A 23,674-nucleotide genomic window follows, 5' to 3' on the forward strand; every position below is an offset into this window, starting at 1 on the left:
GACTGGCTTCTTTCAATCAGCGTAACATTTCCAAGGAAAGTCTGTACTATAAACCCCATGGGTTATTGTCTCAGCTAAGGGAACTGTAAGAGGTATGGACAGCACGTCACGTGAGAAGTGCATGATGATACCTGTTTTTAGCAGCAGCAGAAATTATAGGAAGATAAGACCACAGATTTCAGATAAAGGGCCCTTGGATCACTTTTCTGTCTTGCTCCTGCTGCTCCCTGGGGCAATGGGCAGCAGCAGATACAAGATTTCAGTCTGACATGACAGAGAACTCACAGTGACTCCAATTAGGTCCACAATAGAAAGGGCGGATGACCATCTGTGAGGGATGCTCCAGGAGAGCTTATCTCCACGTTGGGTGGAAGGCTGGCTAGTGACCATGATGGCTAAATTCTATGGATCCATAGAATTCTTGGACCCATCCAAGACTAAATTCTATGGTTCTGCCAAATTCGCATTAGTATAATTAATGGTTAAAAATAAAAAGTTAGGGCCGGGTGCGGTGGCTTACACCTGTAATCCCAACACTTTGGGAGGCCGAGGCGGGCAGATCACGAGGTCAGGAGATGGAGACCATCCTGGCTAACACGGTGAAACCCCGTCTCTACTAAAAAATACAACAAAAATTAGCCGGGCGTGGTGGTGGGCGCCTGTAGTCCCAGCTACTGGGGAGGCTGAGGCAGGAGAATGGCGTGAACCCAGGAGGCGGAGCTTGTAGTGAGCTGAGATCACGGCACTGCACTCCAGCCTGGGCGACAGAGCGAGACTCTGTCTCAAAAAAAATAAAAATAAAAATAAAAAAATAAAAAGTTAGGCTGGGCGTCGTGGCTCATGCCTGTAATCCTAACACTTTGGGAGGCCACGGCGAGAGGATCACTTGCATTCAGGAGTTCGAGACCAGCCTGAGCAACATAGAAAAATCCCGTCTCTACAAAAAATACAAAAATTAGCTGGGCATGGTGGTGCACACCTGTAATCCCAGCTACCTGGGAGGGTGAGTGGGAGGATAGCTTGAGCCTGGGAGGTCAAAGCTGCGGTGAGCTGTGATTGCACCACTGAATGCCAGCCTGGGTGATGGAACAAGATCCTGTTTCAAATAATAAATAAACAAATAATAAAAAGTTGGCTGCCAGGCACATGTCATCAAGACCCCTGAGGCTGTGTCACAGGCATAATAAAATAAAATAAAATAAAATAAAATAAAATAAAAATTTGGCTGGGTACAGTGGCTTAGGTCTGTAATCCCAGCACTTTGGGAAGCTGAGATAAGAGGATCGCTTGAGCCCAGGAATTCAGGACTCAGCTGGAATAGAAATGAAGAAATGAATACCAGTAAAATATTTGTTTCTATCATTCCCTTGTGGGGATGTGAGACTTCAACAAGTAATAACTCTTTTTTGTTGTTGTGTTTTTTTTTTTTTTTTTTTTTTTTTTTTTTGAGACAAGAGTCTCGCACTGTCACCCAGGCTGGAGTACAGTGGCGCGATCTCATCTCACTGCAACCTCCGCCTCCTGGATTCAAGTGATTCTCCTGCCTCAGCCTCCTGAGTAGCTGGGATTACTGGTGCACACCACAACGCCTGGCTAGTGTTTTTGTATTTTTAGTAGAGATGAGGTTTCACCATGTTGGCCAGGCTAGTCTCAAACTCCTGACATCAGGCAATCTGCCTACCTCAGCCTCCCAAAGTGCTGAGATTATAGGTGTGAGTCACCGCACTCGGCCCCCGTTTTCTTTTCTTTTTTTTTTTTTATTTTATAAAAAAACAGAGATGGGGTCTTGCTATGTTGCCCAGGCTGGTCTTGAACTCCTGAGCTCAAGCGATCCACCCATCTTGGCCTCCCAAAGTACTAGGATTACAGGTGTGAACCACTGCATCTGGCCAGTAATAATTCTTTGAACATCAAAAAAATTCATCCAGTTGAAGCTCCAGATCAGACAGGCTCATGCTCTCTCGTTCTCTACTTATACCTGTTTTGAGACAGGGTCTTGTTCTGTTGCCCAGGCTGAAGTGAAATGGCAGTCTCTGCTCACTGCAACCTCAGCCTCCCAGGCTCAAGCGATCTTCCTGCCCCAGCCTCCCGAGTAGCTAGACTACAGGCATGGGCCACCATGCCCAGCTAATTTTGTTGTTGTTGTTGAGATGGAATCTCACTCTGTCTCCAAGGCTGGAGTGCAGTGGCGTGATCTTGGCTCACTGCAACCTCCGCTGCCCGGGTTCAAGCAATTTTCCCTCAGCCTCCTAAGTAGCTGGGACTACAGAAAGGCATGCGCCACCACGCCTGGCTAAGTTTTGTATTTTTAGTAGAGACGGGGTTTCACCATGTTGGCCAGTCTGGTCTCGAACTCCTGACTTCAAGTGATCTGCCCACCTCAGCCTCCCAAAGTGCTGAGATTACAGGCATGACCCACTGCGCCCAGCCAATTTTTGGATTTTGTAGAGACAGGGTTTCACCAAGTTGCCCAGGCTGGTCTCGAACTCCTGGGTTCAAGCCATCTGTCCACCTCAGCCTCATAAAGTGCCAACGTGGCCAGCCTCGTATATTCTTTTTTTTTGAGACAGAGTCTGGCTCTGTCGGCCAGGCACGCTTTGGCACCATCTCGGCTCACTGCAACCTCCGTCTCCCGGGCTAAAGCAATTCTCCTGCCTCAGCCTTCCGAGTAGCTGGGATTACAGGCGTGTGCCACCATGCCCGGCTAATTTTTGTATTTTTAATACAGATGGGGTTTCACCATGTTGGCCAGGCAGGTCTTGAACTCCTGACCTCAGGTAATCCACCCACCTCGACCTCCCAAAGTGCTGGGATTACAGGCGTGAGCCACCACGCCGGACCCTATTCTTATTTGTTACTTGGTTTTAGGATCAGGGTATGGGACTGCATCTTTCCAAATATCAACTCATTAAAAAAAAATCTTCTCAGCTGGTCATGGTGGCTCACGCCTGTAATCTCAGCACTTTGGGAGGCTGAGGCGGGCGGATTGCCTAAGGGGTCAGGAGTTTGAGACCAGTTTGGCCAACATGGTGAAACTCCGTCTCTACTAAAAATACAAAAAAGTTAGCCTGATGTGGTGGTGTGCACCAGTAATCTCAGTTACTCGGGAGGCTAAGGCAGGGGAATTGCTTGAACCAGGGAGGTGGAGGTTGCAGTGAGCTGAAATTGCACCACTGCACTCCAGCCTAGGCGACAGAGTGAGAATCCATCTCAAAAAAACAAAAAAAACAACAACAAAAAAACTTCTCAAGGACAGGCATGGTGGCTCACGCCTGTAATCCCAGCACTTTGGGAGGCCGAGGCAGGTGGATCACTTGAGGCCAGGAGTTGGAGACCAGCCTGGCTAAAATGGCGCAACACAGTCTCTACTAAAAATATAAAAATTAGCAGGGTATGGTGGCTCAGGCCTGTAATCCCAGCTACACCAGAGGCTGAGGCAAAGAATTGCTTGAACCGGGAAGGTGGAGGTTTCAGTGAGCTGAGATCATGCAACTGCATTCCAGCCTGAGTGACAGAGGAAGACTCTGTCTGGAAAAAAAAAAAAAAAAGTATTCTGGTTGACTTGATAATTATGACTTTGAGCCAGGGACCGATTATGCAACAATATAACACAATTAGTTTAATATATGAATTTAATCCAATCTGTGAAAAGCATTTTTCTTTTCCTAAAGGGCCATTATATTATAGCAAATAATGTCTATCTCTTACAAAGGAGCTTCCTTCTGTAGACTATCTGGCTCTTTTGATAAACATCCACAAATGGCCAAACATTTAAAAAGTATAGAGTTCAACAGTCTGTCTGATTAAGCAATACCAACTTGACATTACTGATCTCCATTCAATAATTTCAAGTCAATAGGGATTGCCTCATGTGCATTGCTCGGGTCAGGGAGAGAAATAGGGGAGGGCGGATTCTTGTTCTTTGACAGGGTAAACTGTGGATAATCTGGAAACCTATACTTTGGGAGCAAAATATGTGGTTCTAAACGATCTCTCCTCCTCTTTCTCAAGTTTCCCCAAAAGAACTTGAGAATTCTCTTCATGTTCCTGAAAAAAACTGCGTTAAGGAGGAGAGGAGCAGGAATCAGAAGATGGTTCCAATTCCTTCTCTGGTCCAATTTCCTAGCAATCAAATGATCTTTGAGGTTGTTCCATTGTCTTTTTGAACCGTTGTTCCTTCCCTAGTAAAATGGAGTGAAGATCATTTTAATGACTTGCTTACTTCACAAATTTTTGTGGGGCTCAAAAGAGATGGTGTGGATGCCAGTCTCTAAATGAGCAAACTGCAGCTCATCTAGAACCTCACCTGCAATAAACACCAGCCCCCTTACAAGAGCTCCAAAGCCTCAGCTGAAGAGACAACTGTTTACACACAACACAGCTTGCTTGCTTCCCCTAATTGGCTGCCTGAGTTCTAACCTATGTTTTAAATTTGTTTTAAGACACAGATTGTATTCGGTCACATGAAAATGCCTTAAATAGGCAATCTATAATTAGCTCTGGCTGAGTCTCATCTCCCAAAGTCACTACTGTTGTCGTCATCTTTTTTCTTTCTTCTTTAATGAACTCTTCCCTTTTTTTGTCCCAGAACAAGCTTCTCGCTTACATGCCCTTTACAAAGAAAATTTCCCTGGCTGGCTGCCATCAGTTTCTCTGCCCACTGCCATTTTAAGCAATTTTTAGGAGTGTCCCGTCTCTTCTCAAACAAAGGCAGATGGCAAAACTTGCTGGTTTACTTTTAAAGAAAACTTGACCCAGACTGTTACAAGCTAAGAAGAGGCTTTGTGAAGTCACATGGCCTGGGTTTACCCATCACCCCCTGATAAGCACTCACAGCTGATTCCTGTGCAAACCCTAGCATCTCACACTGGTTTCATATGGGCCATAGGAAGCACCTTCCAAAGTCTGATGTGTTCTTCAACATCTATTCCCATGGCAGATGACCCATTTTGACCCAAAGGGCCCCAGAGTTCTCTTTCGGCTCCTGCTAGCTCTGCAAAGCCGCAGCACTGCTTTTTCTGTAGGCAATTAATACTAATGCTAATTCAACAGGAAGTGGTATGGGGGTACAAGAGGCAGGGTGTCTTCCTGTTGCCCAGTTATTTACAAAAAGGCAGATCTTCTCTCCAATACTTCAAACGTTCCCCACAGGACTAACTTGTGCTCCTTTACAGGTAATGAGCTAATAAATTATTTCGGATCTCAAAGCTGTATAACAACTGAATTTGTTCAAAAGCCAAAAAAGTTGTAGAAATACAGTCTATACTGCCTGGTGCAGTTGCTCACGCCTGTAATCCCAACACTTTGGGAGGCCGAAGCAGGTGGATCACTTGAGGTCAGGAGCCCGAGACCAAACTGGCCAACATGGTGGAAGCCCATCTCTACTAAAAATACAAAAATTAGCTGGGTGGCCGGGCGTGGTGGCTCAAGCCTGTAATCCCAGCACTTTGGGAGGCTGAGGCAGGCGGATCATGAGGTCAGGAGATCAAGACCCTCCTGGCTAACACGGTGAAACCCCATCTCTCTTAAAAATTAAAAAAAAAAAAATTAGCCAGGCGTGGTGGCGGGCACCTGTAGTCCCAGCTACTAGGAAGGCTGAGGCAGGAGAATGGTGTGAACCTGGGAGGCGGAGCTTGCAGTGAACCAAGATCGCACCACTGCACTCCAGCCTGGGTGACAGAGTGAGACTCTGTCTCAAAAAAAAAAAAAAAAAAAAAAAAAAAAAAATTAGCTGGGTGTGGTGGCACATGCCTGTAATCCCAGCTACTGGGGAGGCTGAGGCGGGAGAATCTCTTGAACCCAGGAGGCGGAGGCTGCAGTGAGCCGAGATTGCACCAATGCACTCCAGCCTGGGAGACAGAACCAGACTCCGTCTCAAAACAAACAAACAAAAAAAACTTGTCTCTAAATCTCCTGGACTTAACCATTCTATCTTGCGTAGTGTCACTCTTGGTCCTCCTGGGCTGATCCTAATAGTTAGCGCTAAATACCTTGGATGTTGATCCAAGAATCTTGAACATGAGTTAACAACACCTATGTACACCCACCCAACAAATTGGTTTAATTCACTGGCGGTTTACCAGATTCTTTTCATACTTGGCTATGAGATTCTCTAGTTGTCATGTGTACAAACAGACCAAACTAACTCAGCAGTGAAACAGGTTCTTAGGTAAAGTACTCAGGAGTCCTATTCCAGGTTGTAAATCAGGCTAAGCTACAGTAAATGAAATACTTGGGAAAATGGCAGCTACACCTGCCAAGTGAGACTGAAGGGGAAGAGACAGAAGGGAAAGAAACAGCCTCTGCTCTGAGGTTCTCATACAGAAAGGCCAGCACTTCTCTTCCTGGCAGGCCCAGGGATGACCATTTCTCTGCGCCCCTATGCCCACACCTCGGCCAAGAGCCCACAACAGTAACAATCTCGCTTTGACTTTTAGAAAAAAATTTCCCCCAGATTCTTTCACTCCGTCCACACTCCAACCCCGCAGGGATCACGATCCCATTTTCTGGACAGGGCAATGGAGATGAGCCTAAACTATGAGAACTGTCAGTCTTCGCCGCCCACGTCCACACGGATCAGCCTGAAACCCCAATACCAATTTTTTTTCAACTCCCACATGTTCCTGAGAGGAACCAGATCAGGGCCCACGGCTGGCATGGAAACGAGAGGGAAAGGAGGGGGTGCTGCTGGGGACTGATGGATGAACCCATCTTTGGGTGAAGGGAGCGTCCAGCTTGGCCTTGAGGTCAGGAGGTGACAAAGGCACACTCCTGAGACCTGGCCTTCTACTCTGGGCAAGAAAGGGCTTTTCGCCCATCAGAAAGCCCAGAGAATGCCCACCTGTGTCCACGAAGGACCCGGCTCAAGCACCCAAAGAAGTCAGGAAGGAGCCCCGCTCCCACCAGGGCATAAGTGGGGTGTTCCTCCGTGAGTCAGGGGGCACCCTTCCTCTGGACAGTGGGGGTTCCGCCCAGCCCAAGGGGCCGTCCCCCGAGACCTGTCACCTGGCCCTCGAGGGGGCTCCCTCCCCGCCAGTGCTGAGGACGCGCGCAGCCTACCTGGAGCTCGCCCTCGGTGCGGTGCAGTCCCAGGCGCCGCAGCCCCACCGCCAGGTCGTTGACACACAGGCCGCCGTCCCGGTTGACGTCGAGCGTCTGAAAGAGCCTCCACAGGCGCAGCCGGTGGTCCGGGCCCCCGCAGATAGCGCCGCCGCAGGGGTCCCCCACGGACGCCGGCGACGAGGCAGACGAAGAGGCGGCGGCGGCGGCGGCGTCCGGCGGCGAGGAGGCCACACAGCGGCACAACACACTGCTCACCATCGGGCGCGAGGCAGGGGCTCCGGGCGCGGGCGGGAGCGGGGGCGGCGGGCCGGCGGGGACCGCGCGGGAGGCAAGCCAGGCGTTCTGGAGCTGGGAGCGCGGGCTCCGAGACGCCGGCAAGCTGGCGGGAGGGGCGGCTTCCGGGAGCCCCGCCCCTCCGCGCCCCGCCCTGCCGGCCACGCCCCCGGGCTCACCGAAGGCCAGTCACAGGCTCGGATGGAGAGCCGGGAGGGGCGGAGCCTATCTAAGGACAGCCCACACTGCCACAGACTACCCGGATCAATGGGGTGGGCGGGGTCACCCGGCTCCTCCTGGGGCCGATTCAAACTGAGGGAGGCGGGGATTGGCTGAGCTGGGGCGGGGGGGGGGGGGGGGTGCCAAGAGAGAGAAAATCACGCAGCGATAGGTAGGAGTCATGTGATTGGCAGGCGGAAAACCCTGTGTCCAGTTTCCATTGATGAACTAACTCTGTTTAGACTGCGGGATCTTAAGGATGGGAGGAGCGGTAGTGTACGGAGAGATCGTAGCCTCTGGTGGGAAATAGGATTTGTGTGAGAGCATTTGTGAACTGCAGTTGCGAGGCACAGTTTGTGCCGGTGGGAGGAATTAAAAATTAATTGACCCATGGCTCACGGCCGAAAGCACTAAGTATCCTCAGGAAGCAGGGTTTTGGTAATCTAACTCCCTAAACCACCAATAAAATAGCTGAATTTAACGGCTTAGTAGTCGTAATACTGATAATTGAACGACAGAATGATTTTCCAATGGAAGTGAATAAAGGTTAGGTGGGCGGGGCGCTCTGGGCGACGGACACAATTTTAGACCAATGATCAGGTGAATACAGTAAGTAGGCGTGCTCTTTAGCTGAGCGACAGATCGAAAGAACCAGTGATCGACGTGATATTTGAGCAGCTACCAACCGGGAAGGCAGGTTCTCCGGGAGAAGCGCTGGGAGGCGGGAAGAGGGGAAGTGGGCGGATCTCCGCACACCTCGGCGGAAGAGGCAGATTCAGGAAGCCATTACGCTGCTGGCTGGTAGCGGCCGGGCCGGTCGGGGCTGGGCCCTACGCACTTTGCGTAGCGAGGGGGGTTACCAAAGGCCTAGTGCTTGGCCCCGAGCAAGCCTGGCCTATCCCCTGTAGGGGGTGGGTGAGGGGCGAGGCTGAGGAAGAAGAGAAGGGGAATTGGGGCGCTTGAGGGGATTATAATTTCTTTAAAAAGAGGGGAGGGGAGAGGCCATGGCCGTCCCAGCCAAGAAGAGGAAGATGAACTTCTCGGAGCGGGAGGTGGAGATCATCGTGGAGGAGCTGGAGCTGAAGAAGCACCTGCTGGTGAACCACTTCAACGCCGGGGTCCCCCTGGCCGCCAAGAGCGCGGCCTGGCACGGCATCCTGAGAAGGGTCAATGCCGTGGCCACCTGCCGCAGGGAGCTGCCTGAGGTCAAGAAGAAGTGGTCTGACCTCAAGACCGAGGTCCGTCGCAAGGTTGCCCAGGTCCGGGCCGCCGTGGAGGGTGGTGAGGCGCCGGGGCCCACCGAGGAGGACGGAGCTGGGGGGCCTGGAACAGGCGGTGGCACTGGCGGCGGTGGCCCAGCTGTAGCCCCAGTGCTGCTGACCCCCATGCAACAACGTATCTGCAACCTGCTGGGCGAGGCCACCATCATCAGCCTGCCCAGCACTACAGAGATCCACCCTGTGGCCCTCGGACCCTCGGCCACCGCAGCCGCAGCCACGGTCACCCTGACACAGAGTGAGTGACCGCTCCTGCCCAGGCGGCATGCATAAGTGGGAAGGGCCAGCAAGCTCTGGGGTGGCCTGGGGAAGGTTGGCTGCCAAGGGTCAGAGGTCAGATGGGGGTCTTGGAAGACCATGAGGCCTTCCAAGAGCAGCACCCAGACAAAAGTGATCTTGCCCTCTTTGGGACTTCCTCAGCACGTAGGCTGGACTTCTGACGTGCTGGATAGCTCGCCACTGAGCATTGCCACCATGTTTGTCCATGACTTACCTCCACTTGCCGAACTGGGTGGTCCTTGAAGACAAGAGACCGTGTCTGTATCCCCACAGGACTTTTCACAGGGCCCGGCTTGTAGTAGACAGCCAGGCCATGTTTGTTGAAAAAATTGATGGGAATAATACTGCCCAAGTGAGACAACGATTCTGGATTCTGTTTTCAGTGCGGGGGATCTTTCATCAGGTGCTGCTGGGGAGCCTCATGGTTCCTGGTGTTACTCCATTCATTCATTCATTCATTCATCAAACATTAGCACTTATTCTGTACCAAACCCTGTGCTGGGCACTGGGACTACCAAGTTGTCTAAAATACAGGCCAGTTATGTTCTAGTAGGACAGAGATGACACATATAGGAATAGCTTCACCAATCAGTTGGGAAAACCTAAGGCCCCGGAAGAGGAAGGGGGCTTCTTGGTGGCATGGGGACACATCGCTGACATTGGCGTTGAAGGGTGGAGGAGCTTGACCTCTCCCACATGCGTGGAGGCCCAAACAGCCCAGCCAGGATCCTTCCCAAGGTCCTCAGGAATGACAACAGAACTAACTTTGGTTGGATTTTTTAGTTCAGAGAAGAGTTTGTGCCCTGTTACCTCTGCTCGTTGTGATGACTGTGAGCTGGATCATTCAGTGATTCTCAGTGGGAGTTGGGGGAATTGGGTGGATGTGTGAGTGCCATCCCCTTGCAATGCTTATTTCTCAAGAGTACACTGGGGTGGGTTAAGGGGGACAAACACGAGTCTAAGTCAGATGCTGCTCTGGAACAGGAAGGATGTTTAAGTATCGCATTGACCCAGATGATGACGGACAGGGAGACATTGACTGGGTACTTTAGCTACTGCTGCCCCATTCCCACCTCCTTTTCTGCTTCACCACAGGGGCCTAGGAAGTCAAGTCAAGAAAGCATCAAAGGGCCAGGCACGGTTGCTCACTCCTGTAATCCCAGCACTTTGGGAGGCTGAGGTGGGCAGATCACTGGAGGTCAGGAGTTCGAGATGAGCCTGGCCAATATAGTGAAACCCTGTCTCTACTAAAAATACAAAAATTACCCAGACTTGGAGGTGGGCACCTGTAGTTCCAGCTACTCGGGAGGCTGAGGCACGAGAATCACTTGAACCTGGGAGGCGGAGGTTGCAGTGAGTCGAGATCGTGCCACTGAACTCCAACCTGGGTGACAGGGCAAGAGAGCAAAACTCTGTCTCAAAAAAAAAAAAAAGCAGAAAGCATCAAAAGAGGTAGGAATAATGTGGCTGCAAAGAGCGTGTGTAGAGTCCCACCCAAGATGCCTGCTGCATGGTACCACAGAGAGCATGTGACCCAGCCTCTGGGGTGCCTTTCTTTCTTTCTTTTCTTTCTTTCTTTTTTTTATGAGACGGAGTTTTGCTCTTGTTGCCCAGGCTGGAGTGCAATGGCACGATCTCAGCTCACTGCAACCTCCGCCTCCCAAGTTCAAGTGATTCTCCTGCCTCAGCCTCCCAAGTAGCTGGGATTACAGGCATGCGCCACCACGCCCGGCTAATTTTGTATTTTTTTTTTTTTTTTTTTTTTTTGAGACGGAGTCTTGCTCTGTCGCCCAGGCTGGAGTGCAGTGGCGCAATCTCGGCTCACTGCAAGCTCCGCCTCTCGGGTTCACGCCATTCTCCTGCCTCAGCCTCCCGAGTAGCTGGGACTACAGGCGCCCGCCACCACGCCCGGCTAATTTTTTGTACTTTTTAGTAGAGACGGGGTTTCACCGTGTTAGCCAGGATGGTCTCGATCTCCTGACCTCGTGATCCGCCCGCCTCGGCCTCCCAAAGTGCTGGGATTACAGGCTTGAGCCACCGCGCCCGGCTAATTTTGTATTTTTAATAGAGACGGGGCTTCTCCATGTTGGTCAGGCTGGTCTCAAACTCCTGACCTCAGGTGATCCACCCACCTCAGCCTCCCAAAGTGCTGGGATTACAAGTGTGAGCCACTGCGCCCGGCAGGGGGTGCCTTTCTTAGCTACGAGCAGCCCAGCGTGGAGGTCAGGAGTACATCGGGCTCTGCTGTTGGGGAGACCTGGGTTTGCCTCTTGGCTCTGCTGAATGAGCTCTGTGACCTTAGCAAGTCATTCTACATTTCTCAGTCTGTTTCCTCATCTCTGAAAAATGAAGATGACAGCACCAACCTCTTGGTGTCATTTTGAGGATTTGTTGAGCTAATGAGTACAAAGTGCCTGACATGTAGTAGTTGCCCTAAAAGTTTTGCTAGTATTATGATCAACATCTTTGCTTTTGCCAGATCCAGGGCTGGCCCTTTGATTACCAAGTAGATTAAGATTCTGATTTATATGTGAATAGCTATGCAGCCAGGGGAGGCCTGGATTCCCCTTTATGTCCCTCCAAGGCAGGACTTTATGACCTCCTCCCCACCCCATACAGCCAGCTTTCTTCCTTCCAGAAAGTGACCTCCCTTGGCCTCTGTTCTTTCTACCCTGCAGTCCCCACAGAGACCACCTATCACACGCTGGAGGAGGGCGTGGTGGAGTACTGCACAGCTGAGGCGCCCCCACCTCTGCCACCGGAGGCCCCTGTGGACATGATGGCCCAGCATGCAGACACGTCGGTCAAGCCTCAAGCACTCAAGAGCCGCATTGCTCTCAACTCCGCCAAGCTGATACAGGAGCAGCGGGTCACCAACCTGCATGTGAAGGAGATCGCACAGCACCTGGAACAGCAGAACGACCTACTGCAGATGATCCGCCGCTCCCAGGAAGTGCAGGCCTGTGCCCAGGAGCGCCAGGCCCAGGCCATGGAGGGCACACAGGCTGCCCTGAGCGTCCTCATCCAGGTCCTCCGGCCTATGATCAAAGATTTCCGCCGCTACCTGCAGAGCAACACAGCTAACCCGGCCCCCGCCTCTGACCCTGGGCAGGTGGCCCAGAATGGGCAGCCAGACAGCATCATCCAGTGAGGGCAGGGGTCGGGCCAGCCTTCTGCCGGGATGGGATGAAAACTCCATGGTCTTGTAAGTGGGTCCTGTGATTGGCCTTGGCCTTCGACCAGCCATGTGCACAGCTCCCTCTTTAATAAACGCTTAGGGGTTGCACTGTTTTGGAGAAGAGGAATTTGTTGGGCTCCTGGGACCCAAACTCTTACTCCCCCTACTTGAGCTGCCTTGCTAAGATCCAGAAGATTGGTTAGCTGGGGGTCACTTTTGCATGTGATGGGACACGTGTTGTCATGACCCCGGGCTTGTGACATGACCCAGCCTTGGTCTTGGACAACTGTAAGGAACAACACAACGGGCTGTCACTGGGGGCCATCGCCCAGCCTGGGTCTCTACTGAGCTGCCCTACCCCAGGTGCCATCCTTTCGAGTATGGTAATGTCACTGGTGCTGGCAGTTGAGCAATAATATCTTCCTCCCTTGGGAGGCAGTGTGACTGAGCCTGAGGAGGAAACCCCACCCTTTTCTCCTTCTCACTGTGCCTCAGTTCTCAGGGGACTCCAATGACTGTTTTGCTCTCCCCCAACCCCACCCCAGGCACAGCGCAGGCCCTTGTTAGGTAGTGCGCTGGGACGCCTCTGTAATACATGCAGTGTGCAGCCAGTCTGGCTCAGGAATGCTGTGTATGGTGGGGACGGTTTGGCCACTCTCTGGTTTTCAACAGCATCTCTGGGCAGCCCTTTGGTGGTTTGTCCCTAGAGCTTTTGACTCAAGTCAAGCTTTGGATGCTGTAAATTTTCGAGAAAGCCAACTAGTGTGGAAGCTTGCTGCCCCACTGCAGTGGGTCTGAGTGACCTGTTGGCTTTGTGCGGAGGCTTGCTTCCAGCCAGTTGTATTTATTCTGTGTGTGAACCCCTCCTAGGAAGGCCTCCAGGAGGGCTGCCCTGTGGCCACACCCTTCCTCCTTTCCTCTCTGCTGACTCCACATTTCCAAAATTCAGTGCAAAAAAAGCCCTGCTGAGCATCACATGCTGGACTCTTCCCCTGCCACACCGCTCAGTGCCTCCTGTTCTCTTGAGACTCCCTCTGAGTGGCTGAGTGAATCCAAAGCCATGATTGACCCTGAATGTAGGAGGAGGAAGAGGCGAAGCTGACCTAAGAAGTGGGACCCTGGCCGGGCGTGGTGGCTCAAGTCTGTAATCCCAGCACTTTGGGAGGCCGAGGCGGGTGGATCACAAGGTCAAGAGATCAAGACCATCCTGGCCAACATGGTGAAACCCCGTCTCTACTAAAAATACAAAAATTAGCTGGGCGTGGTGGCACATGCCTGTAGTCCCAGCTACCTGAGAGGCTGAGGCAGGAGAATCGCTTGAACCCAGGAGGCGGAGGTTGCAGTGAGCCGAGATTGTACTGCTGCACTCCAGCCTGGTGACAGAGCGAGACTCCATCTCAAAAAAAAAGCAAAGAAAAAAACAAAAAGACAAATGGGACCCTTTGGATTCTATGCTCAGGGAAGAGCAGGCAGAGCCTTGGAGTGCTGAAGGAGGTGCTGTTCCCTGTTCCATCTTTACACTTTCTCTTCTGAGATGTCCGTAAGGATTTTACCCAGATGCCATTTGTCTGTTTCATTTTCAGACTCACCATCAATTACCAAGGCCCTTGCATCTCCCGAGATCGTTTCCCAAGTTTGCTGATTTGCTGCCGGTGCCTCAGCCACATATGACCAATGGTTACAACTCAGGGCTCCAGACCTCAGCTAAAAAGTGAAGACGCCGCCCTCCTGGGCACGAACGTTTAGAATGCTCAGCTCCTCTATCGTGACCACAGGAAGGTGGCCCTGAAGATGCACCGAAGACAGTTGGGAGGTGACTGCTGTACTGTCAACCCCTCTGTGGAGGCATTCGTGCAGTGCCAGCTAAAAGGCAGGTGAAGGGGGATATTGGACCCAGCGAGGGAGGTGCTGGTAGAAGGAAAGCTCTTCTCAGTGTGGCTGGAGAAGAGCAGCCCAGCGGCTTGGGCACCTCCACTCTGTGTGGTCTGCTGGCCCCAGCAAGGTCACTGCAGGGACTTCCCGAGGATTTGGTTTGGTTTTTTTCTGGGGTTGGAAATCTGAGCCAATATTGTGTCTGTTCCATTTGGGTATGAAGAGGAAGTCTGGATCACTTAAACTGACTAGTTATTTCCAGGTCATAATTTTAAATTAAAGACATATCACTTTTTTATACGCACATCTCTGTGTCTTTATTGGTTATATATAGAATAGAACCAGGGACTGGCAGACGATGGCCCACAAACTCAAATCGGGCTCACCACCTATTTTTATAAATAAAATTTTATTGGAACACAGCCACACCCATTCATTTATGAACCTATGGCTTTTTTTTTTTTTTTTTTTTTTTGCACCACCAAAGCAAGAGTTCAGTAGTTCCAGAGACATCTGGCCCACAAAGCCAAAGGTGTTTACTCTCTGGCCCATTTACAGTAGAAGTCAGTCTATTCCTGGTTTAAGACAGTGTTTGGGACTCTTAGGAATTACCCGAGGCAGGCCAGGCACTGTGGCTCATGCCTGTAATCCCAGCACTTTGGGAGGTTGAGGTGGGCAGATCACGAGGTCAGGAGTTTGAGACCAGCCTGACCAACATGGTGAAACCCCGTCTCTACTAAAAATACACAAATTAGCTGGGTGTGGCGGCACGCACCTGTAGTCCCAGCTACTCAGGAGGCTGAGGCAGGAGAATCACTTGAACCCGGGAGATGGCGGTTGCAGTGAGCCAAGATCATGCCATTGCACTCCAGCCTAGGTGACAGAGCAAGACTCCATCTCAAAAAAAAAAAAAAAAAAAAGAAAAAAAAGAATTACCTGAGGCATTTGTTAAATATACCCAATCCCAGGCCTCACTCAAAACGTGGAGGGAGGACTCTAAGACTATGCATTGTAAACAAGCCCTCAGTAATCCTGATACTTTCTGAAGGTTAAGAATTTTTTTTTTTTGGCCAGGCATGGTGGCTCATCTCTGTAATCCCAGCATTTTGGGAGGCCAAGGCAGGCGGATCACGAGGTCAGGAGTTCGAGACCAGCCTGGCCAACATGGTGAAACCCCGTCTGTACTAAAAATACAAAAAAATTAGTTGGGTGTGGTGGCAGGCACCTGTAATCCCAGCTACTTGGGAGGCCGAGGCAGGAGAATCGCTTGAATCTGGGAGGCTGAGGTTGCAGTGAGCCGAGATCATGCCATTGCACTCCAGCCTGGGCAACAAGAAACTCTGTCTCAAAAAAAAAGACAGGGTCTTGGCCAGTTGGCGGTGGCTCATGCCTGTAATCCCAGCACTTTGGGAGGCCAAGGTGAGTGGATCACCTGAGCTCAGAAGTTTGAGACCAGCCTGACCAACATGGAGAAACTCTGTCTCTACTAAAAATGCAAAAATTAGCTGAGTGTGGTGCCACATGCCTGTAATCCCAGCTATTGGGTAGGCTGAGGCGGGAGAATTGCTTGAACCCGGGAGGCTGAGATCACACCACTGCACTCCAGCTTGGGCAACAAGAATGAAACTCTGTCTCAAAAAACAGACAAAAACATGGTTTCACTCTGTCACCTGGGCTGGAGTGCAGTGGCAGGATCACAACTCACTGTAGCCTTGACCTCCTGGGCTCAATTGATCCTCCCACCTCAGTCTCTCGAGTAGCTGGGACTACAGGCATGCACCACCACACTCAGCTAATTTTTTTTTTTTTTTTGTAGAGATGGAGTTTCACCATGTTGCCCAAGCTGGTCTCCAAATCTTGGGCTCAAGCGTTCCCCCTGCCTCTGCCTGCCAAAGTGTTGGGATTACAGCCATGAGCCACTACTCCAAGCCGGTTAAGAACCTTGGCTCAGAGACTGGAAGACTTAAACTCAGCTGGAATCCGGATCCTGCACCATGGATGACTGCTTCTCTGGAGTTTCTTTTTTCTTTTTTTTTTTGAGACAGAGTCTCGCTCTGTCGCCCAGGCTGGAGTGCAGTGGCGCAATCTCGGCTCACTGCAAGCTCCGCCTCCTGGGTTCACGCCATTCTCCTGCCTCAGCTCTCTCCGAGTAGCTGGGACTACAGGCGCCCGCCACCACGCCCGGCTAATTTTTTGTATTTTTAGTAGGGACAGGGTTTCACCGTGGTCTCGATCTCCTGACCTCGTGATCCGCCCGCCTCGGCCTCCCAAAGTGCTGGGATTACAAGCGTGAGCCACCGTGCCCGGCCACTTCTCTGGAGTTTCTGCTGAACAGCTGGGAAGTCCTGCCAAGCAGGGATACTCCTTTTTTTTTTTTTTTTTTTTTGACGGAGTTTCACTCTTGTTGCCCAGGCTAGAGTGCAGCAATGGCACGATCTCGGCTCACCACAACCTCCGCCTCCTGAGTTCAAGCAATTCTCCTGCCTCAGCCTCCCAAGTAGCTGTAATTACAGGCATGCACTACCATACCTGGCTGATTTTTTTGTATTTTTAGTAGAGATGGGGTTTCTCCATGTTGGTCAGGCTAGTCTCGAACTCCTGACCTCAGGTGATCCATCTGCCCGGCCAGGGATACTCCTTTAAATAAGACTGGCCTTCCTTCTGGAGGGATCTCAGTATTCCTGGGCATAGCTATGACTCTCACCAGTACTTAGTAACCATAAAAACTAACAATTATTGGCCTGGCGTGGTGCCTCACGCCTGTAATCCCAGCGCTTTGGGAGGCCGAGGCAGGCGGATCACGAGATCAGGAGATCGAGACCATCCTGGCTAACACGGTGAAACCCTGTCTCTACTAAAAATACAAAAAATTAGCCAAGCGTGGTTGCAGGCGGCTGTAGTCCCAGCTACTTGGGAGGCTGAGGCAGGAGAATCACTTGAAGCCAGGAGGCAGAGGTTGTAGTGAACCAAGATCACACTTCTGCACTCCAGCCTGGGCAACAAGAGCAAAACTCCGTCTCAAAAAAAAAAAAAAAAAAAAAAAGGAACGGGTGTGGTGGCTCACATCTGTAATCCAAGGTGAGGAGGCCAAGATGGGAGGATCACTTGAGCCCAGGAGTTCAAGACCAGCCTGGGCAACATAGCAAGACCCTATCTTTGCATATATGCAATATATATATTTAAATACAGGATGAGAATGGCGTGAACCCCGGAGGCGGAGCTTGCAGTGAGCCAAGATCCCGTCACTGTACTCCAACCTGGGCGACAGAGCGAGACTCTATCTCAAAAAAAAAAAAAAATTAAAAACTAACCATTATTGAACCCTTAGTCTATTGAGGCCTTATAAGCATTATCTCATTAACTCCTTGTAATAGCCTCAGGAAGTAGGCGCTAACATTGTTCTCTTTGCAGGTGGGGACATTAAGAATCAGGAGAGGTTTAACAATTTGCTTAAAGTCTGACGGCTATCTTATTACCCAGCGTAGCCCATGTTGTTAGCTACTGTTCTTGACGACTCTGACCTTGCCACCAGTAAGGTAAGATTTGAGGTTACCTACAGATGACTTGAGCCTGATCTGACTGGGAGGAGTGTCTAGATCAAACGAGGCCTATGAGGCAGCTTGTGTTAGTATTCTTTTTTTTTTTTTAGACAGAGTCGTGCTCTGTTGCCAGACTGGAGTGCTGTGGCACGATCTTGGCTCACTGCAACCTCTGATTCCCTGGTTCAAGCGATTCTTCTGCCTCAGCCTCCCAAACCTTTTATATTTTAAACCTTTTGATAGCCTTTTGGAAAGGCATGCTTTGTAAACTGTATTTTAGGTGAGAGTACTTTCTTTTTTTGTTTATTTGTCTTGAGACAAGGTCTCACTCTGTTGCCTAGGCTGGAGTGCAGTGGCACATTCGTGGCTCACTGCAGCCTTGACCTCCTGGGCTCGAGAGATCTTTCCACCTCAGTCTCCCTAGAAGCTGGGACCACAGGAACACGTCACTATGCCCAGCTAATTTTTGTATTTTTTGTTGAGACTGGGTTTTGCCATGTCAGCCAGGGTAGTCTCAAATTCCTGGGCTCAAGTCATCTTCCTGCCTCGGCCTCCCAAAGTGCTGGGATTACAGTGTGAGCCATGGCATCCGGCCAGTTCTTTCTTCAGTAATGTTTGCCCAACAGATCCACAAGGCAGTGCTGGGAATAGCTCATGCTCAATAAATACAGCTGCTGTCATCATCATTACAGTGGCCGATAATCCGAAGTGGTAACTATCAAGTCTTGATGTCACAATGGGAGCTCTGTGGTTTGAATGGGATTACAAAGGATGTGACCCTGGAACTAGAAGGTGGCAGGGGCACAAAAAGCAGAGTGGGAAGGACTTAAGGCTGACTGGGGACGTGGGAGCCAAGGCCAGTACAGGGAAGAGGCCACCGCCAGGAGGCTGTGGCTGCAATTGCTCTGAAAGAGGCAGGTGCGCAAGTTGGAGACGGCTGAGCTGTCCCCTTACCTTAGTCCATGAAGACAACAGGCTACAGTGAAAGTAACAGTGAAGCCTGTAATCTCTTACTATGCTGGCGTAAGCAAGAGGAGAAAATGCCATTCCCCTTATGTTCCATTTTTGTCCCCACAGGACAGCACCAGGTAAGGGTGAGATGTATTACACAAGGGGGTGTCTTCTCACTGCTGAGGGAATCCTCAGGAAAAAAAGACTCCTGCTGTTTTATGGACTTGGTGGGGGTCAGAGTGGGACAAGAGGGAGAAGGGCTAGGAGTGGAAAATTACTGATAGTAAAGTGTGTTCAAGATTCCTTTCACTGGCTGGGCTTGTGTAATCCCAGCACTTTGGGAGGTTGAATCAGGAGGATCTCCTGAACCCAGGAGTTTGAGACCAGCTGGGCAACATGGCAAAAACCTGTCTCTACCCAGAAAAAAAAAAATAAATAATAATAATAAAAAGAGGGAAATACAAAAATTAGGCCAGGCACAGTGGCTCACACCTGCAATCCCAGCACTTTGGGAGGCCAAGGAAGGTGGATCACTTGAGGCCAGGAGTTCGAGACCAGCCTGGCCAACATGGTGAACCCCGTCTCTACTAAAAATACAAAACTTAGCTGGGAGTGGTGGCAGGGGCCTATAATCCCAGCTACTCAGGAGGCTGAGGCAGGAGAATCACTTTAGCCCAGGAGGCAGAGGTTGCAGTGAGCTAAGATCACACCACTGCACTCCAGCCTGGGCAACAGAGTGAGACTCCGTCTCCAAAAAAAAAAAAAGGAAAGAAAAGATTCCCCACACTCCACACTCCTGCCAGGAGGTCCTGGCAGAGGCACCTGGGCAAGGCTTCAGTTGAGAGCCCCTAATAGGGGCCACCGAATAGAGGCACCTGGGCTGGGTCTGCAGTATGTGTGAGGGCATGACTAGCTGGGGAGCTGACTCCATGACTGCAACTCACTGGTTGTGTCTCAAGTCTGGTGTGGGGAGGGCAGCTGCCCCCTCCTGCCACCCCACTGAGGCCTGCCAGGCTCAGCCTTTGTCATTGCTTCTGGTTGGGCCTGAGAGATCGCATGTAGGCTTGTGGCCAGGAGCCAGGCTCCTCACAAGTAAATGTGGGGGCTTCAGAGTCTGCCTGTCTCTAACTTCCTGACTGTGCTCTAGGATGGGATTATTTAATTTCTCTAAAAATCCTTCACTGATAAGGAGGGTGGGTGAAGTTAACAAGTTGTTGCTCACAGAACACGGAACACAGTGGGGGACACACAGCAGGTGCTCAACACCAGTAGCTGCTTGCTTCAGTTGTCTTTGCTGTGTAAGGAACCAACTTGAAACTTAGTGGCTGAAAACAATGATCATTTATTTGCTCATGATTTTGCAATTTGATCAGGTCTCAGAGGGAACAGCTTGTCCTTTTCTCAGTGGCAGCTGGACCTGCCCCACTGGGGCTGGGCCTCTACCCCTAAGACGGCTCACCCACACGCCTTGCTTGGAAACCTCCCTGAAGTGCCCTCCTGACCCTTGCAGAAATTCTAGACAAATCAGTCGAGGTTCTCGGAGGGTGCGAAAGAGTGCCTGCTGGGAGGAACTGGCAGGGACAAACCCAGGTCTTTTGGTTAGAGATGATGAATTAACTTCAGTATGGAGGTTTACAAAGGGGGATGTGGTTCTCAAAATGGTCTGTCCAGTGGCAGAACCCTAGAGGCTGTGCCAGAATGTGCTGGTTCCCTGCCCCACCTCTTCCCCTGCCCAGCTCCTGGGTAGCCTCCAGGGCTCTGCTTATTTCCTCAAGAGGCATTTTTCCAGCTCCTACCGGTCCAGGCTACCTCTCCCTGCTGCCCATGCCCATGGCCCCCTGGATGTCCTCTCTCTAACTCTCATGCTACCTGGAGTCGCTCCTTCCCTTCCCTCCCCTCCTCCTTCCCTTCCCTTCTCCTCCCTTCCCCTCCCTTCTTCTCCCTTTCCCTCCCCTCCCTCCCCTCCCCTCCCTCCTCCCCCCTCCCCTCCCTCCTCCCCCCTCCCCTCCCTCCTCCCCCCTCCCCTCCCCCTCCTCTCCCTTCTTCTCTCCCCTCCCCTCCCCTTCCCTTCCTCTTTGTCCCTCTCTCTCTCTTTCTTTTTAGAGACAGAGTCTCGCTCTGTTGCCCAGGCTGGAGTGCAGTGATGCAATCTCGGCTCACTGCAACCTCCACCTCAGCAATTCCTTCAAGTGATTCTCCTGCCTCAACTTCCTGAGTAGCTGGGATTACAGGCATGCGCCACCATGCACAGCTAATTTTGTATCTTTAGTAGAGACGGGGTTTTTCCATGTTGGTCAGGCTGATCTCGAACTCCCGACCTCAGGTGATCCGCCCACCTCAGCCTCCCAAAGTGCTGGGATTACAGACATGAGCCACCACACCCAGCCTATTTATTTTTTTAGACAAAGTCTCGCTCTGTCGCCCAGGCTGGAGTGCAGTGGCGCGATCTTGGCTCACTGCAACCTTCGCCTTCCTGGTTCAAGCGATTCTCCTGCTTCAGCCTCCTGAGTAGCTGGAATTACAGGTGCCCGCCACGATGCCTGGCTAATCTTTGTATTTTTAGTAGAGACGGAGGTTTCACCATGTTGGCCAGGCTGGTCTCGAACTCCTGACCTCAAGTGATCCACCCGCCTTGGCCTCCTAAAATGTTGGGATTACAGGTATGAGCCACCGTGCCCGGCTGAGTTGCTTGTTTTCCTCACTGGTGGATCTTTGGCTCTGGGACCTTGTCTCTCTTGCTCCCTGCTGTAGTGGAACTTTGGGAGAGGCACTTTCATTCCCAGTTACCCAAGCTGGACACTTGGATGCCTTCCTTGGTCCCACCTCTTCTCACATCTTGTTCTGAAGATGCTCTTCCTCCCTCCCCCACTCTCTAGTTCTCTCTCAGAGAGGGATACCCACAGCAGCCTCCTTACTGGCCTCCCGCCTCCAGGCCCTGCTGAGGAGGGTCTTCAGAAGCAAATCTACCCATGCTGCGCCCTGTTCCATCCTTCAATTATGTCCGTTAACTCCCTGGATAAAGTATCAGCTCCTTAACGTGACCTGTTGCCACTTCCCTCCTTATACTCTGCATTCCAGTCACATCAAGAAAGTTTACTTCCTTAAAAATATTGGGCTTTTCCAGATCGTGCCACCGCATTCCAGCCTGGGCGACAGAGTGAGACTCCATCTCAAAAAAAAAAAAAAAGGGCTCTTTACCTTTGTTTACTTGTTTGTTTGTTTGGAAACAGGGTCTTGCTCTGTTGCCCAGGCTTGAGTGCAGTATGGCAATCTCGGCTCACTGCAACTTCTGCCTCACTGGAATCAGCGATTTTCCTGCCTCAGCCTCCTGAGTACCTGGGACTACAGGCGCATGCCACCATACCCATCTAATTTTTTGTATTTTTAGTAGAGATGAGGTTTGCCATGTTGGCCAGGCTGGTCTCAAACTCCTGACCTCAAGCCATCTGCCCACCTCGACCTCCCAAAGTACTGAGATTACAGGTATGAGCCACTGCACCTGGCCCAGGCTCTTTTCCTAGCCTCCAAATCTTTGCCTTTGCTGTTCCTCTTACTCAGAACAACTTTCTTCCTCATTACTTTCGTAACTCCTATTCACCCCTCACATCCAGTGTAGATCTCATCACTTTCTATAGGGAACTTCATTGGGTCACACCCGGCCTGTATTTCCTCTCACATGTTTAGGCACACATGTAATCGTATGCATTAAATGTCTGTGTCCTGCTATAGGAGGGTTTCTCAATCCCAACACGATTAACATTATGGGCTGGATATACTTTTTTTTTTTTTTTTTTTTTTTTTGAGACAGAGTCTCGCTCTGTCGCCCAGGCTGGAGTGCAGTGGCGCGATCTCGGCTCACTGCAAGCTCCGCCCCCCGGGTTCACGCCATTCTCCTGCCTCAGCCTCTCCGAGTAGCTGGGACTACAGGCGCCCGCCACCACGCCCGGCTAATTTTTTGTATTTTTAGTAGAGACGGGGTTTCACCATGGTCTCGATCTCCTGACCTCGTGATCCGCCCGCCTCGGCCTCCCAAAGTGCTGGGATTACAAGCGTGAGCCACCGCGCCCGGCCTACTTTTTTTTTTTTTAATTGAGACGGAGTCTCGCTCTGTCACCCAGGCTGGAGTGCAGTGGCGCAATCTCGGCTCACTGCAAGCTCCAACTCCCGAGTTCATACCATTCTCCTGCCTCAGCCTCCTGTGTAGCTGGGACTACAGGCACCCGCCACCATACCTGGCTAATTTTTTTTTTTTTTTGTATTTTTAGTAGAGACAGGGTTTCACCATGTTATCCAGGATGGTCTCCATCTCCTGACCTCATAATCTGCCCTCCTCGGCCTCCCAAAGTGCTGAGATTACAGGCATGAGCCACCGCGCCTGGCCACTTTTTTTTTTTTCTTTTTTTGAGACGGAGTTTCTCGATTTTGTTGCCCAGGCTGGAGTGCAATGCCACGATCTCAGCTCACCGCAACCTCCACCTCCTGGGTTCAAGTGATTCTCCTGTCTCAGCCTCCACAGCATCTGGGTTTACAGGCATGCACCACCATACCTAGCTAACTTTGTATTTTTAGTAGATATGGGGTTTCTCCATGTTGGTCAGGCTGGTCTTGAACTCCCGACCCCAGGTGATCCGCCTGCCTCGGCCTCCCAAAGTGCTGGGATTACAGGCGTGAGCCACTGCGCCCGGCTGGATACACTTTTTATTGTGGGGGGTGTCCTGTTCGCTGTAGGATGGTTAGCAGCATTCCTGGTCTCTATACACTTGATGCCAGGAGTAACTAGTCCCCATTCCAGGTTTTTCTTTTTTTGCGATTGAGTCTCATTCTATTGCCCAGGCTGGAGTGCAATGGCATGATCTCAGCTCACTGCAACCTTTGCCTCCCGGGTTCAAGTGATTCTCCTGCAGCCTCCCGAGTAGCTGGGACTACAGGCACATGCTACCACGGCTGGCTAATTTTTGTATTTTTAATAGAGACAGGGTTTCACCATGTTGGCCAGCGTGGTCTTGAACTCCTGACCTCAGGTG

At 51.1% G+C, this 23,674-nt stretch overlaps 2 protein-coding genes across 4 annotated transcripts in view; one reads left to right on the top strand and one right to left on the bottom strand.

Annotated features, from left to right (window-relative positions):
- Positions 1-7,475, bottom strand: part of SLC25A25 (solute carrier family 25 member 25) — a 41,391-nt gene extending 33,916 nt beyond the window's left edge. Inside the window, exon 1 of one of the 2 annotated variants that reach the window (XM_055270951.2) lies at positions 7,060-7,475. In XM_055270951.2, the coding sequence (XP_055126926.1) occupies positions 7,060-7,320 (261 nt within the window). In that variant the 5' untranslated portion in view covers positions 7,321-7,475. The remainder of the gene's footprint in view (positions 1-7,059) is intronic. The other variant, XM_055270950.2, reaches the window with a different exon arrangement.
- Positions 7,476-7,794: 319 nt separating this feature from the next.
- NAIF1 (nuclear apoptosis inducing factor 1) lies at positions 7,795-14,464 on the top strand. Of its 2 annotated transcripts, XR_010120185.1 has the most exons (3): positions 7,795-9,069; positions 11,789-12,315; positions 13,872-14,464. XR_010120185.1 is itself a non-coding variant. In XM_063636811.1 (2 exons), the coding sequence occupies exons 1-2, from the start codon at positions 8,559-8,561 to the stop codon at positions 12,259-12,261; spliced, it is 984 nt and encodes a 327-aa protein (XP_063492881.1). In that variant the 5' UTR covers positions 8,331-8,558; the 3' UTR covers positions 12,262-14,464. The 2 variants fall into 2 exon arrangements, 1 of the variants encoding a protein (XP_063492881.1); XM_063636811.1 differs by having other exon boundaries at positions 8,331-9,069; positions 11,789-14,464.
- Positions 14,465-23,674: the final 9,210 nt, after the last annotated feature.

This window comes from Symphalangus syndactylus, chromosome 3 (assembly GCF_028878055.3).
Source record: "Symphalangus syndactylus isolate Jambi chromosome 3, NHGRI_mSymSyn1-v2.1_pri, whole genome shotgun sequence".
NCBI lineage: Eukaryota > Metazoa > Chordata > Mammalia > Primates > Hylobatidae > Symphalangus > Symphalangus syndactylus.